This window comes from Chelonia mydas, chromosome 2, assembly GCF_015237465.2.
Source record: "Chelonia mydas isolate rCheMyd1 chromosome 2, rCheMyd1.pri.v2, whole genome shotgun sequence".
Taxonomy (NCBI): Eukaryota; Metazoa; Chordata; order Testudines; family Cheloniidae; genus Chelonia; species Chelonia mydas.
This window is the reverse complement of record NC_057850.1, coordinates 17,522,375-17,536,082: the sequence shown is the minus strand read 5'-3', so window position 1 is coordinate 17,536,082 and position 13,708 is coordinate 17,522,375. Positions and strand designations below refer to the sequence as shown.

Here is a 13,708-nt window from a genome sequence, read left to right as displayed (position 1 = left end):
ACCCACTGATACCCGTTGGGATATAAAAACAAGGTCATAATCCATTCTAAAAAAATACAATCAGTTTATAAATAACCCCAGGTAAAAAATGGCAGTAAAACTTGACAGTAAATTGTACTATGAAGGAGGCTTTATGGCTAAAGAGTGAAACAGTTTAATCATTTTTTGACTTTCAAATTCAACTTGGTCTTTAAAACAATTTTAGACTAAAATATTTTAAAGGATACTGCCAAGGTATTTGGCAAAATTCCCACACTGATATCGACAATAAATTATTGGAAATAATGAAGGTGAAATGTGTTTACAAAATCTTTTAGTCCCATTACGTATGTACACTAGTTTGTTATTGTAAGGTTGCCATTTGTCATTTTTTTTATAATAACTTTGAAACATGTCTGGAAAAAAACCAACCTATATAAATCTAAAGAACTGCATAGCCTCTGCAAAGATATTTATTAATAGAAGGATCAAATTACAGGTCTAACTAATCTTGGTAGTGTTCCTTAACTCTTTTTAAAAGCCCGGTTTAATGTATGTAATTTAGACTTGATCCTCCAAGCCACCAGTGTGAGTAGCTATTTCTCACATGGGTAGGCTCATTGACTTACATGAACAATGGCTGCAGGAGTGGAGCATAAAAATCCAGTTTATGTACATGATTTACATGACTATTTTGCAGCCTATCAGAATTCGTATCTATGGCATCATCTGCCTGTATTGTATATTAATATAAAATGCAGTGAATTGTTTATTCTTCTCTATATTCCTGACGCAGATAATTTACTCTTTATATTTTATAATTCAATAGAGGAAAACACAATCATAAATACAATACAAACAGACACTCTCTGGGAATTCGTTTATAGGAATGTCTGCAGCAAACATCACCACATCACAGTAGCTGACCGAATAAAAATGAGAGTTATGTTTTTAGTGGGGTAAAGACTTTGAGCCTGATCTTGCAATCCTTACTCAGGGAAAATTCCTAGGGAAGTCAACAGAAGCTTTGCCTTCACCAGGACTATGGGATCAGACCCTCTTTTAACCCTGGCAAGTATTGAACATTGCCTGTACAATTCTCAACACTCCCAACTGGAAGTCAGTGGGAGATGAGAATTCTCAGAATCTTCCAATAGGTGCTGGGCACCTTGCAGAACTGGGCCTGAGTAGATCTAATTTTGTTTTCTTTATCTCATTTCTCATTTCACTTCTCTCTCTCTTCCTCCCCTCCCCCAGTTTCTCCCTTAAAGTGCTATAAGTAAATCAGAGGTTAAATAATATTTTGGAAAAGCGGTGCAGGGAAATTCACATAACCTTTTGCAAATGACTATTGGAGAAAACGGTGAACTGTGGGCAATATTTATATGCATTAAAATGTGTGCCTTAAATAACAAAAATCACAGCTACCCCAAAAGGCAAGCTCTGTGTGTCTGAAGACTGAAGACTTTCAGCTGCATCTGAGTATGTGCTTCTCAATAAAAAATGTAATTAATTAGGATAAAGAGAAAACAGGACACCTGGTACTTGACTCCCCTCTTACACCACTATAACCTCATTATTTTGATGGAATTACTCCTGATTTACACCAGCGTGAGTAAGAAAAGACTCAGACCCATTGTCCACATAGATACTACTGGATAAGCTAATGAATTAGCTATGCTATAGACCATGCTATTGTATTCAGTACTGTGCGCAATATTTTCCCTGCATGAAATCCCCATTGAAGTCAATGGAAAACCTCCTATTTCCAGAAAAACTCAGAATTTCACCCTCTGTCTTTTCCATCTTTCCTGGCATATTTTAATTCATGTAGCTGGTCTAATGTAGGTACCCACACACCTTCCTGTCTATCCAGATGGCTAAATTATTATAGCTTCCGGAACATTATTAGAGAAACAACATGGGTGAGGTAATATATTTTATTTTTACTTTATCTTTTATTATCTCACCCTCCTTGTCTCACTAATATCCTGGGACCAACACAGCTGTGACAACACTGCATGTAATATTATTAGATAGTCACGGGTCAGTGAATTTGATGTTTACAACCAGGTAAAATAAACCATATGATAAAAGAGACAGTTTTATCTGGAAGATCAGGATAGCTGAATTCTCCTGCAGACTTAATGTATAACCTTGGGCAAGTCATTTAAACTATCTGCACCTATCTGTAAAATAATATTGACAGTGTTATGGGGCTTAAATCATTAATAATTTTAAAATGCTTTGAAAGCCTCAGAGGGAAAATGGCTATAACAGCGCAAAGCGACGCTTTGGGCTGTATCTTCCCATGTGAATGTACAGAGCCTCGTACATTGTGGACATGATAAGAATAACAATAAGAGTTATTCTAAACTATATGATAGGGCAGCCATCACATCACTATGACTTTATAATGTGCTGCCCCTATGCAATAAATATTGTTTAATGGTTTCCTGTTCCTTCACTTTACCATGCAAGAAATCCATAAAGTGTACAAGGTAGATAATGTGATTTGAATTACAATTCATTGTCTTAGTGCAATAACTGATTGCGTCTTAGTGCAGTACCAGAAAACTTATCCTAAACTACACCTTATCATAAAAAGAAAAGGAGTACTTGTGGCACCTTAGAGACACCTTATCATGTAGACAATAGGTTCAATTCTGTGGGGGTACTGAGTACATCCAGCTCCCATTTACTTCACAGGAGCTGAGGGCGTTCACTGCCTTGCAGGGGTTTCTAAGCACCTGGCAGGATCATGCCAACCATTTGGACTGGCAGAGTGAATATCAAATTAAGCTGGGAGATGAGAGAAGCTGCTATTGGAAGTAACAAGAAACCACAAGAGGGAGCCAAATGAAAGTGTTCTATATCCAAAAATAAAAAGGCAAAGGATGTTCAGCACCAAAAGCCAGAGGAGAGCGCCCAGTGTAAATAGAGGTCACAGGCCTGCCAGCTCTGGCTTTACTTACTATTCCATTCCTCCTCCACTTTAATACAAGATCAAAAAATAAAATCGTCTGAACTATGTATTCTCTGAAACATTTTTTGATGGGGGGGGGGGTAGAGAGAGCTATTTATATTCTTAAATATCTCTATATTCCCTTAAATCAGGCGAATGCTTAGTGTGTGTGTGTGTGGGGGGGGGGGGGATGGAAAGAAAAAGAAAAGAAAAAAGAAAAAAACGTGAAATGTCATATAAATGTTAATATCCTTTTGACTGGCACGGAGGTGGAGGATCAGGTCAAATCAAATTTTCTAGTGGAGAAAAACGTGCTGAAGCGATTTATAATTTGATAGTTTAAATAACTGGGTCTAAAGGTGTAAGGTGTAAAACAACACCCATGTACTGAATAGTGTGTGGAGCCTATTACCCAGTTCTATATCTTTAGTTCATGAAGACAATCGTGTAGCAAGTAGTTTATCATTTTGCATGGTTCAATAGCATTTCATTCATATAACTGACTAGGTATTGTGCTGTCAGATAGAAGGGATAATTGGTATCTCTCCCAAGAAATATCTATGTTATGAATGACCCCCCTTTCCCCCAAAAAGACTAGTTAACTGCATTGAAATGCATGAAGCAGATTATACAGTATTACTCACAATGAAAAAAGATCACAGAAGTACATTTTGGTAAGTGAAACTGGATTGGGATGTCAAGTATTAGGGGGTAGCCGCGTTAGTCTGTACCTACAAAAACAACAGGGAGTCCAGTGGCACCTTAAAGACTGGAACAGAGTTATTTGGGCATAAGCTTATGCCCGAAAGCTTATGCCCAAATAAATGTTAGTCTTTAAGGTTTTTGTGGATTGGGATGGAATTTTTGAAAACCTGCCATAGACAATTATTTTGATTGGTATAAGTACTCCTTTTTGTACTATATTTAATCGTAAGCAGCAAAGACTTTATAGTACAGCACAACTATTTCATATTCTAACAGCTAATGCCATGTAACACTATGCCTCCTGTATATAAATCATAAAGAGCCTTGACATTAACAAGCAAAGGCAGCCAATCAGACCAGCTGTTACAGGAAAGGAGTGCAATTAGAAATAAGGCAAGGCTCCTAAAAGTGCTTGCAGTGACCATAAGGTTAAGGATAAATAAATGAAATGGAATAGCTGTAGTACTAAATGACATAAGCAGAATCATCTGGCTGCCATGAGACTGGTTTGAGGCATCTGATTGCCAGGAGACCAATCTAGTCAAAACTCCTAGTGTAAGAATGTGCACACCGTCTACTTGCATGTCTCTTACGGTCATGTGGCCACAACAGCAGAAGACACAAATGAGGCTAGATACTGTCTCCAAACAAGAAAAATGATGCTATTTTTGTGCTTTCCTCTGGCTCAGATTAACTCCCCCCTGGCCTCCCCTCTCCACTTTAGTGAGTCACGTTTACATGATAACCTTATCTGAAATATAGGGACCACAGAACCATGACATTCTAGAAGGGGGGAAAGGAGCATCTAAATGACTGAGTTCTCCATTGCTGCCCAGTGAGTGGGAGAAAAAAGCTTAGCAAAATGTCATATTTCCCAGTTTCACAGGGATGTTGCAAATTTTTGTACATTAATGTTTGTAAAGTGATTTTGAGATTGTAGGACAAAAGGGGCTATGGGAGTGCAAAGTAATATTAAGTCCTTAATTTACTCTCTCTGTCCTTCCTTCCTGCCCCTACGCAGTTAACATTTCAGAACGTTCATGCCTGAGCTTGTCCCACAAGGGGTATGTTAGCCAATAAACTGCACACACAACCTCCACCAGGCAATAAACTCCCTGACCTAAGTGATTCCTTCAAAGTGCCCTATACACTTCTGTTTGACCCAGGAAGAGCCACCTCTACCAGCAAACCAATTTTGGGTGACTGTTTAGATGGCTGCCTAAGAACTAGATCCAAAGCCCTTTGAATTCAATGGGAGTCTTTCCATTATTTCAGTGGGCTTCAGCTCTGACTTTCAGACCTTGCACATGAGGAGAGATTAACTTTACAGCTTGGAAAAGCAGCTGCTAAGGGAGGCTACGGCAGAGCTCTATAAAATCATGAATGGTGGAGAGAAAGTAAATAAAGAAGTGTTATTTACTCCTTCACATAGCACAAGAACCGGGGGTCACCCAATTAAATTAATAGGCAACAGGTTTAAAACAAAGAAAAGGAAGCCCTTCTTCACACAACACACAGTCAACCTGTGGAACTCATTGCCAGGGGATGTTGTGAAGGCCAAAACTATAACAGGATACAAAAAAGAATTAGATAAGTTCATGGAGGATACGTCCATCAACAGCTATTAGCCAAGAGTCTCTGTGCCTCCCTAGCCTCTGACTGCCAAAAGCTGGGACTGGACAACATGGAATGGATCACGCAATAACTGCCCTCATTCCCTCTGAAACACCTGACCCTGCCCACTCTCAGAGGACAGGATACGGGACTAGATGGACCATTGGTCTGAGCCAATATGGCCATTCTTATGTTCTTTTGGGAAAAAAAAGTCATCAATAACATTTCACACTTTTCTACAACACTTTCCATGCCAGCATCTCAAAATGCTCGACACATCCAACACCCCTGGGAGGTAGGGTATAATTCTGAGAGTGAGAAAACCAAAAGGCACAAACAAGTGAAGTGATTTGCCAGAGATCAGAGCACAGCTGGGAAGAGGCATCAGCATCACTGCCTCCCAGTTCCTGTGCTTTAACTACTGGATCGGTGCTTGAACTGAGGAGTGGAGAAGTGACAGGGTACCCCAAAGCCCCTCCACTCTCCCCAAAAAGTGTTTCAAGGGGCAGCAGTGAGATATGTGGGGGGGGGGAGGGGCAGAATTCAGCAAACCCACCTCTACATCCCCCTTGCCCCAATTCAGGTGCTTCACCCAGGCCACGCTCCCTCTCCCAGGGGGCTTTCTTACTGTAACCAATGTCTCTTATCTTTGTCCTTCCCCTCCCAGTGACACACATTTCAATGACTAAAGAAATCAAGGGCTATTATCTCCCTCCCCCCCGCACATCCTGGGGCAGAAGTGCAGGCTGGCTGCCACTTTATGAAGAGGGTACCTGGTTGAGAGAAGTCACTGCCAGCCTAGGGATGACCAGCTGCATGACGAGCTGCAGGAGGGAAGTCACCAGTCCGGCCAGGATGGCCCAGGTGAGGGGCAACGGAAGCATGCTGTAGGTGGCAAAGAGGGTGAAGAGCACATAGCCGATCCCGTCGCCCAGAAGGCCACATCCCAGGCCGGCGGCCAGGATCTGCGTGGCCATGGCCACCCAAGTCACCACCCCGCTGTACTGCAGGTAGGTGTAGGAGGTCGTGTCCTTCCTGACCACCACTAAGGCACAGATCACCACCTCGATGCCGGTGAAGAAGCCCAGCAGGATGCCCTTGATGGGGTCCATGGGGGCCGAGGCCAGGGTCAGGTGGAGCAGCAGCAAGGTCAGCTTGGTCAGCACGTCCAGGATGTTCATGACCACCTGGGACTTGCGCCGCTGGCCCAGGAAGTAGCGCTGGTAGAGGCGCTCCAGGTCCCGGGACTTGAAGGAGTTGCGCAGCGTGGGGAAGATGACCCCGCGGTAGGTGTAGCCCCAGCTGAGGAAGAAGTCGGAGTTGCTGGGGGCGCAGTCGAGGTGCAGGAAGCCCAGGTCCCCGCTGCTGCTGGTGCGCTCCGGGAAGACTTTGGTGCCCCCGTTGTTGTGGCGCTCGGAGGGGCGCCGCGGCGGGTGGGGGTGGTGGTTGGGGCAGCAGGAGTCCTGCGAGCCCAGGGCTTTGCCCCCGCCGCCGCTGCTGCTCCCCCCGCTGCTGCTGCTCTGCTCCTGGATGAAGCGCTGCTCGGTGATGTGGCGCACCGCGGTCTGCCACAGCAGGCGCTGGGGTCTGGCGCGGCCGCTGCCCGGGGGGGTCCGGTTGATGGTGTACAGCTCCGCGCTGTCGCTCAGGCAGCGCACCTCGGAGAGCTCCATGGCGGCCAGGGGGCAGAGGGGTGGCGGGGGGGGGGGGGGAGGAGCAGGAGGGGGTGTCGGGGCGGGCGAGTGTCACATCGAGAGGCGGGCGGTCAGCGGAGGGTGGCGGGGCCGGGTGGCCCCATGCCTGGCGCGCCGGCCGCCCCTGGCAGAGCCGGGTGGGTCCCCTGCCGCATGCCGCGAGTGCGGGCTGGTTGGTTGCACAGGGGCTGGGCGGGGGAGGGAAGCGGGCTGGTTGGCTCTGCCGCCGGTTGGTTTTTAGCAGGTGCAGCCACGCCGCGGTGATGTCTGGCTTGGCACCGCGCAGCGCAGAGAGGAGGAGGAGGAGGAGGAGGAGGAGGAGAGGCCCATGGACCGGCAAAGCGCCCCCCTCCCCCTCCCGCCCCCAGGCTCAGCGAGGCAACGTCCCAGGGACGCAGCAGCCTTGGTCCCATCCAGGGACCAGCTGCGGGAGCACGGAGCGGTGCAACATGCACCCCCAGAGTCTGCAGCCCCGGCGGTCCGACCGGGCAGCTCAGCCCCCCGGGGTGCGGCTGTTACTCGCCCCGGGATTCGGGGAGCCAGCGGCTCATTGACCTGCTGTCACCCCGCAGGCGCCGGGCCGCCGAAGCCATCCGTGCGAGGGCGAGCGGAGAAGCAAACAACCCAGCAAGGTCTTTGCCGAGGTCACTCATGAAACCTAGCAGTGGGGGCCGGGCAGCCCCGGGGCACGGGACGGGCAGGGCAACGAGCGGTGCCGCATCCCTGGCTGCGGGCTGGGCAGCAGCATCTTCCCGCGCGGGCTGGCAGGGGCGGAGAAAGCGGCTGCCAAACGCAACTCCAGCCCAGCGGGACTTTGTTCTCTCTCTCCTGCGAGCGGTGACTTGCAGCTGCACATGTCCGGCTGGGATGGCCGCTCTGGGCTACGGGGCCCCCCCCGCAGGAGGGAGCCTAGGACGGGGAGCCACGGCCGGGCTCTGCACAAAGCAAAACCAACTCTCAGAGCACCTCGGAGCGCGGGTTGTTTCCCCGGGACTTCCAGGCGCGCCTCCGAGCATCCAGGGGCTCCGCCACTTGCCCCCGGGCCCGGGGAAAGAGGCGTGACCGGGCGCCCTCACTTCCAGCCGCCCTCGGGGGTGACTGGGGCAGCCGCGGTCCGGGTGTGGGCTCCGGGAGAGAGCAGGGCGGGAGTTTCCTCGCTCTCAAAAGTGTTGGCGGCCGCGTGGCCGAGGCGGGAACTCATGAGCTCTCGGGGCCGCCGGGCTTAATCCAGACCCGGTCCTTGCAGGCAGATGTGAGCCCGAGCCCCGCCGCGAGCGCGGCTCCCCGGGGCGCGCGTGGCCGGCGGCCGGGCGAGCAGCGCGCGGAGTGGTTCTCGCGGGCCGGCATTAGCAGCAGCGGCGCGCGCAGCGTTAGCGCCCGGGATAGACGGGATTAGCGGGGTAAAGACCGGCCGCGGTGTCCGGGGCTGCCGCGGCTGCTCCCGCTGCTCCTGGAAGAGGCGGGCTGAGCCCTGGCACGGTCAGCTGATGCCCAGTGACGTCAGGCTCTAGTCTCTTGCCCTCCCCTTCTGTCCAGTGGCAGCAGAATCATCCCCCGTGCAGGGGCGGCGAGTCAGCACCTGCCCGGGGTCGGCTCGGCTCGGCTCAGAGGCGCCGTGAAAGCCGGCCACTGACTTTCTTTGGCACTGACGGAACTGAACTGAAGTGTTTGTTAAGTGCTGACAATGGGAGGGGGGAGATCAAGAGAGCCAGCCCCCGCCCTAAAGCGCCTGCAGTGTAGAGAACAGGCACACAGAAATCGGCAGGCACTGGGAGAGCCAGAGGTGGGTAGGACTTAGTGACTTCTGCGTCCCCTCCTCATTATTAAGCTCACTTCTGGTGGACATCATATAGACTAAATAGGTTTTAGGAAGGATTTCAATGACTATTATTTGTATTACAACAGCCATCCAGAGCATCCACACACTCGGCTCAGGCTCAGGGTTGAGCCCAAATACCCCTTATCGGTCATGCACACACATCTTGCTGATTCAGGTCAGCAGCCCCGTGGACCTGGCTCCTAGGATCCATCAAGGACTTAGGTCCAAGCCCTGCCATTTTGCAGTGTGGATGCAGGTCAAGCCATAAACACAAGTCAGAAGGTCTGCATAGTGCAGTATAGACATGTTAGCATGGCTGGAAGAGCCTGGTCCAGCAACTGTAAACCCAGGTTAACAGAGCAGTGTGGACAAGTAAACACTGAATCCACAAGGCTGGGTCCCAACCAAGTCTGAGCCCCATTCTGCTAGGCACTATACAGACTTAGAGCAAAGAAAATCCTCACAACAAGCTTGGATGAGGAGTGGGCTTGGTGAACTGGAATGGGAGATCATTACACTCTTAGGGGGCAGGGTAGAAAAAGACACTGATCTGGAGTGGGAGAGTGTAACAAATGGGACATCAAGGATTAATACATAATAATAAATAATAATAGAAATAATATCTGTACTCATATTGAGCAGTACTTCACTTCAAGAATCATCCCATTAAAACATTGAGACTCCCTGAGGATGAAAGTGCTACTCAATATAAGAAGCGGTATCATAACTGTGGGCTCATAATTATTATGATTAATAATAATGATACCCCAAATCATAGTAGGAAAGGGATCTCATGTCTAGTTTACTCAACTCACTATAAAAATCACATTTTAACAAAGGAAACAGGGACAAACATTATAATATGATTTAACCAAACAGTCAATTTGCCAGTTAAAAAACGGCATAATATGAAGGTAACATAAGAATCTGTAAATGCTCTAATGTTATTATATTAATGTATTAATTGTCTAATTGTAATCTTAATATATTAATATATTATAATGTTGGTTGCATTGGGTCAGATTCTGTTGCTACCTGGGCTTTTGCTGAACCCAAAGCTCCTGGTAACTTTACTCTTAGAGAGGCAGTGACAGGAAATAAATAAACGGGGACACGGTTGTCTGGCTGATAGACGGTTGATACAAACAGGCAAACAAAAGTGCTTTCACTGAAGTTTCGACTGTATTTACTCTCCAGCATAATCTAAAAGGGAGGACATGTGACCTCCCCACATGTGTCCTCTGCCTAGTGACCCCCCCGGCCCTGTGCCCAGCCTGGGACCGCCATGCTCTCCCCTCCCCATGTTACTGCGGGGAGGCTCTGCCCTTCTTTCACTGTGCCTCCCCCCTGGACATGCAGCCACTCTCCCTGGCAGCCAGGCCTGGGTGGGGAGCAGGATGGAGCTTCTTCTCACACAGCTGAAGCTGGCCACTCTGGGTCACTGACTCTGTGCAGCACAGCAGCTGCCTGAGAGACCCTGGCTGGGGAGGCAGCAGCAGGGGTGGGCCACCCCCGACCTGGGCCCGGCTGCTGGGGATAGGGGCCAAAACCTGCTGAGGGAGAGGAGACTCTAGCTCACTCAGCCCTTGTCTGCAGCAGCCGGGCACAGGTGGGGAGCGGCCCACCACCACCATCCCAGCCAGGTTCTCTGTGGCCGCTGCCGCCCTGCACAGAGCAGAGCCCCTGAGTGGCCAGTGTGAGAAGTGGCTGGTCCTGCCCCTTCCGCTCCTGGCTCGGGCCCAGCTACCAGGGACAGAGGCTGAGCAAGCCAGGGAGCAGGCACAGCAGGAGAAGGACAGAGCCCCTCTCCCTTTTCCCCCAGCAGGCCAAACAGAAATCTGCATGCTCCCCCACTTGTCACCTATGCTCAAGACCCTGGGGAAATATGAATCTGGTAATTTGGGGTGCTATATTACCCTGTTGCGGAGAGGCAAGAGTCATCTATGGTCTTGAGGCGGTCTCAAGTGGATGATTGTACACGTCTAGTGGCCACCCTTCTCTCTGCAGGGGAATTTGAGAGGTGTCCAAATGTTAAAGTGTCCACCGTGCTCAGATTTCTTTCTCTTTTTATATCCAATTTGTTCGTATTACATAGCTTGTTCATAAAAATAACTGCTGAGCAGAAGCTAAGTTAAGTGTGGAGTTTTCCATCAGTTAACCAGCTGTATTTCACATAGCAACACTTAACTATTGCCAGACTTTCCATCTTGCAAAACCACATGCTTGGGCAAAAAGCTCAAGTCTGGACGGCACAGGGTCATGTTTACTCCCCATAGTCACTTACTTCCCCCTCCCCTCCCAGTCTGTTAGTTGTGCTAAGGCTGCTACAAAGGCCTCACATCTGTTTTCAGCGATAAGCATAACAACTGGTATTCCAGCTGCGGCTAGTGGTAAAGAGCCAACTCATGCACTGAAGTCAGCAGCATTATTTACATGAATAAGGAGAGCATATTTTAGAAAAAAACCTTGATCATCCATTTGTCAGGGGTGAAACCTCTCTCATTTAGATTGTCTCAGTGTATTTTCCAATTCTAGTTGTATGAGATAGCATAGTTAATGGCATTATTCATAGTGTATTGTACCTGCAAATATTTTTGGGCCTCTACTTCACAAGTGTTGAGCACCTGCACTTTTTATTGAAGCTGATAAGAATTGCAAGCACATCTGTGGAGCATAATTGTTCTGAGCCTGACCCAAAGCTGAATTTATTCATTTGGAGTCTTTCCATCGACTTCATTGGGTTTTGGATCTGGCCCTTTATTAGTGACGCTGCTTTTTTTGTTCTTGTGGCCTGTTTGTTTAAAGAAAGCAATAAAACGCATACCCTTATCAGTATTATAGATCCCATGATTTTGGTCATAGTAGAGGTTTGACCCAGTGAAGTTGGCCAAAATTCCCATTCTCTGCTGTTGTGATGCATGCTATGTTCTAATGGGTTTCTACCACACCCCAGAAGTAGCTACATTTATATAGGGCCTGATGTTACAACATTTACTCCTGCAAAACGTCCTTACTCATGTGAGTAATCTCACTGACTTCTATGGAACTGCTTATGTAAGGATTGCAAGACAGGCTACATGGTTTGTAAAAGCACTTGGGGATTCTTCAGGAAGGGTGACCTTTAGATAGTGTCAAATATGTGCTGCTGTAAATTGCCTTACTTAAACCTTAATAGAGATTTGAAATCAATATTAAAAAAGAGAAAATGAATAAATAACATAAAATCCTCCCATTCACATACATAGAGTTTGAAAGCAGTTACAGTAACTGGAATAGAATCAGAGCAGACTAACTTTTTGTGTCCTCCTTACCCACCTTGTCAACAACACTCTTCTTTCTTTTCCTCCAATACAATAAAGGAAATAAACTGGAACTTCTGATGTTGCTTGATATTCCCTTATTACAATCTGTGGATCCTTTTTCTCAGTTGCATAGTGTGGTATTGTAACCCACACACCTCCTGTGTGTGGTGTTCTGTCCCATCAAGATATATATATATAGATATATAGATATATAGATATATTGATTGATTTGCTCTACAGCCAGTTGGCTTTTGGCTCATGCACTAAGCTCCACAGGTCCCCGGTTCAATCCTGCCCACTGATGACCGGGGTCTGTCAGCTTTACAGTATATTTTCTGTATGAAGACATGGGGAAATACATTAAAAACTGTAAACCAGTCGGTAAAACCACTCCAACTGATTGATGAGAACTGTGGTGAAAGAAAAGAAAGAGTGTGTGGATTGTGAGATCAGAGATAAAGGACACATAGTTTAACAGATGATGGAAACAATCAGCATCCACTGGAGTTAATGGATTCATAGAATATCAGGGTTGGAAGGGACCTCAGGAGATCATCTAGTCCAACCCCTGCTTGAAGCAGGACCAATCCCCAATTTTTGCCCCTGTCAAGGTTCCTTCCCCACTCTGAACTCTAGGGTACAGATGTGGAGACCTCCATGAAAAACCCCCTAAGCTTATTTTTGCCAGCTTAGGTTAAACTTCCCCAAGGTACAAACTATTTTACCTTTTGCCCTTGGACTTTATTGCTGCCACCACCAAGCATCTAACAAATATATAACAGGGAAAGAGCCCACTTGGAAATGTCTTCCCCCCTGCCCCAAATCCTCCCAAACCCTACACCCCCTTTCCTGGGGAAGGCTTGATAAAAATCCTCACCAATTTGCATAGGTGAACACAGACCCAAACTCTTGGATCTTAAGAACAATGAAAAAGCAATCCGGTTCTTAAAAGAAGAATTTTAATTGAAGAAAAAGTAAAAGAATCACCTCTGTAAAATCAGGATGGTAAATACCTTACAGGGTAATCAGATTCAAAACATAGAGAATCCCTCTAGGCAAAACCTTTAGTTACAAAAAGACACAAAAACAGGAATATACATTCCATTCAGCACAACTTATTTTCTCAGCCATTTAAACAAAACAGAATCTAAAAGCATATCTAACTAGATTGCTTATTAACCCTTTACAGGAGTTCTGACCTCCGGTCCTGGCAAAGCAACACACAGACAGAGAGAGCCTTTGTTTCTCCCCCACCCTCCAGCTTTGAAAGTATCTTGTCTCCTCATTGGTCATTTTGGTCAGGTGCCAGTGAGGTTATCCTAGCTTCTTAACCCTTTACAGGTGAAAGGGTTTTTCCTCTGGCCAGGAAGGATTTAAAGGTGTTTACCCTTCCCTTTATATTTATGACAGCCCCAGATCCCTAAATGGCCCCCTCAAGGATTGAACTCACAACCCTGGGTTTAGCAGGCCAATGCTCAACCCACTGAGCTATCTCTCTTCTTAGTGCAATAAAAATATCAATAAAAACAAGGAGGAGTCCTTGTGGCACCTTAGAGACTAACAAATTTATTTGGGCATAAGCTTTCATGGGCTATAACCCACTTCATCAGATGCATGGAGTGGAAAATAC

The 13,708-nt window shown here is 47.2% G+C and overlaps 1 protein-coding gene across 2 annotated transcripts in view; it reads right to left on the bottom strand.

Moving 5' to 3' along the window:
* ADCY8 (adenylate cyclase 8) overlaps positions 1-8,430 on the bottom strand; it is a 180,296-nt gene extending 171,866 nt beyond the window's left edge. For both annotated transcript variants that reach the window (XM_037892005.2, XM_027826570.3), the window contains exon 1: positions 6,037-8,430. In XM_037892005.2, coding sequence (XP_037747933.2) covers positions 6,037-6,936 — 900 coding nt within the window. In that variant the 5' untranslated portion in view covers positions 6,937-8,430. The remainder of the gene's footprint in view (positions 1-6,036) is intronic.
* Between the last annotated feature and the right edge of the window lie 5,278 nt (positions 8,431-13,708).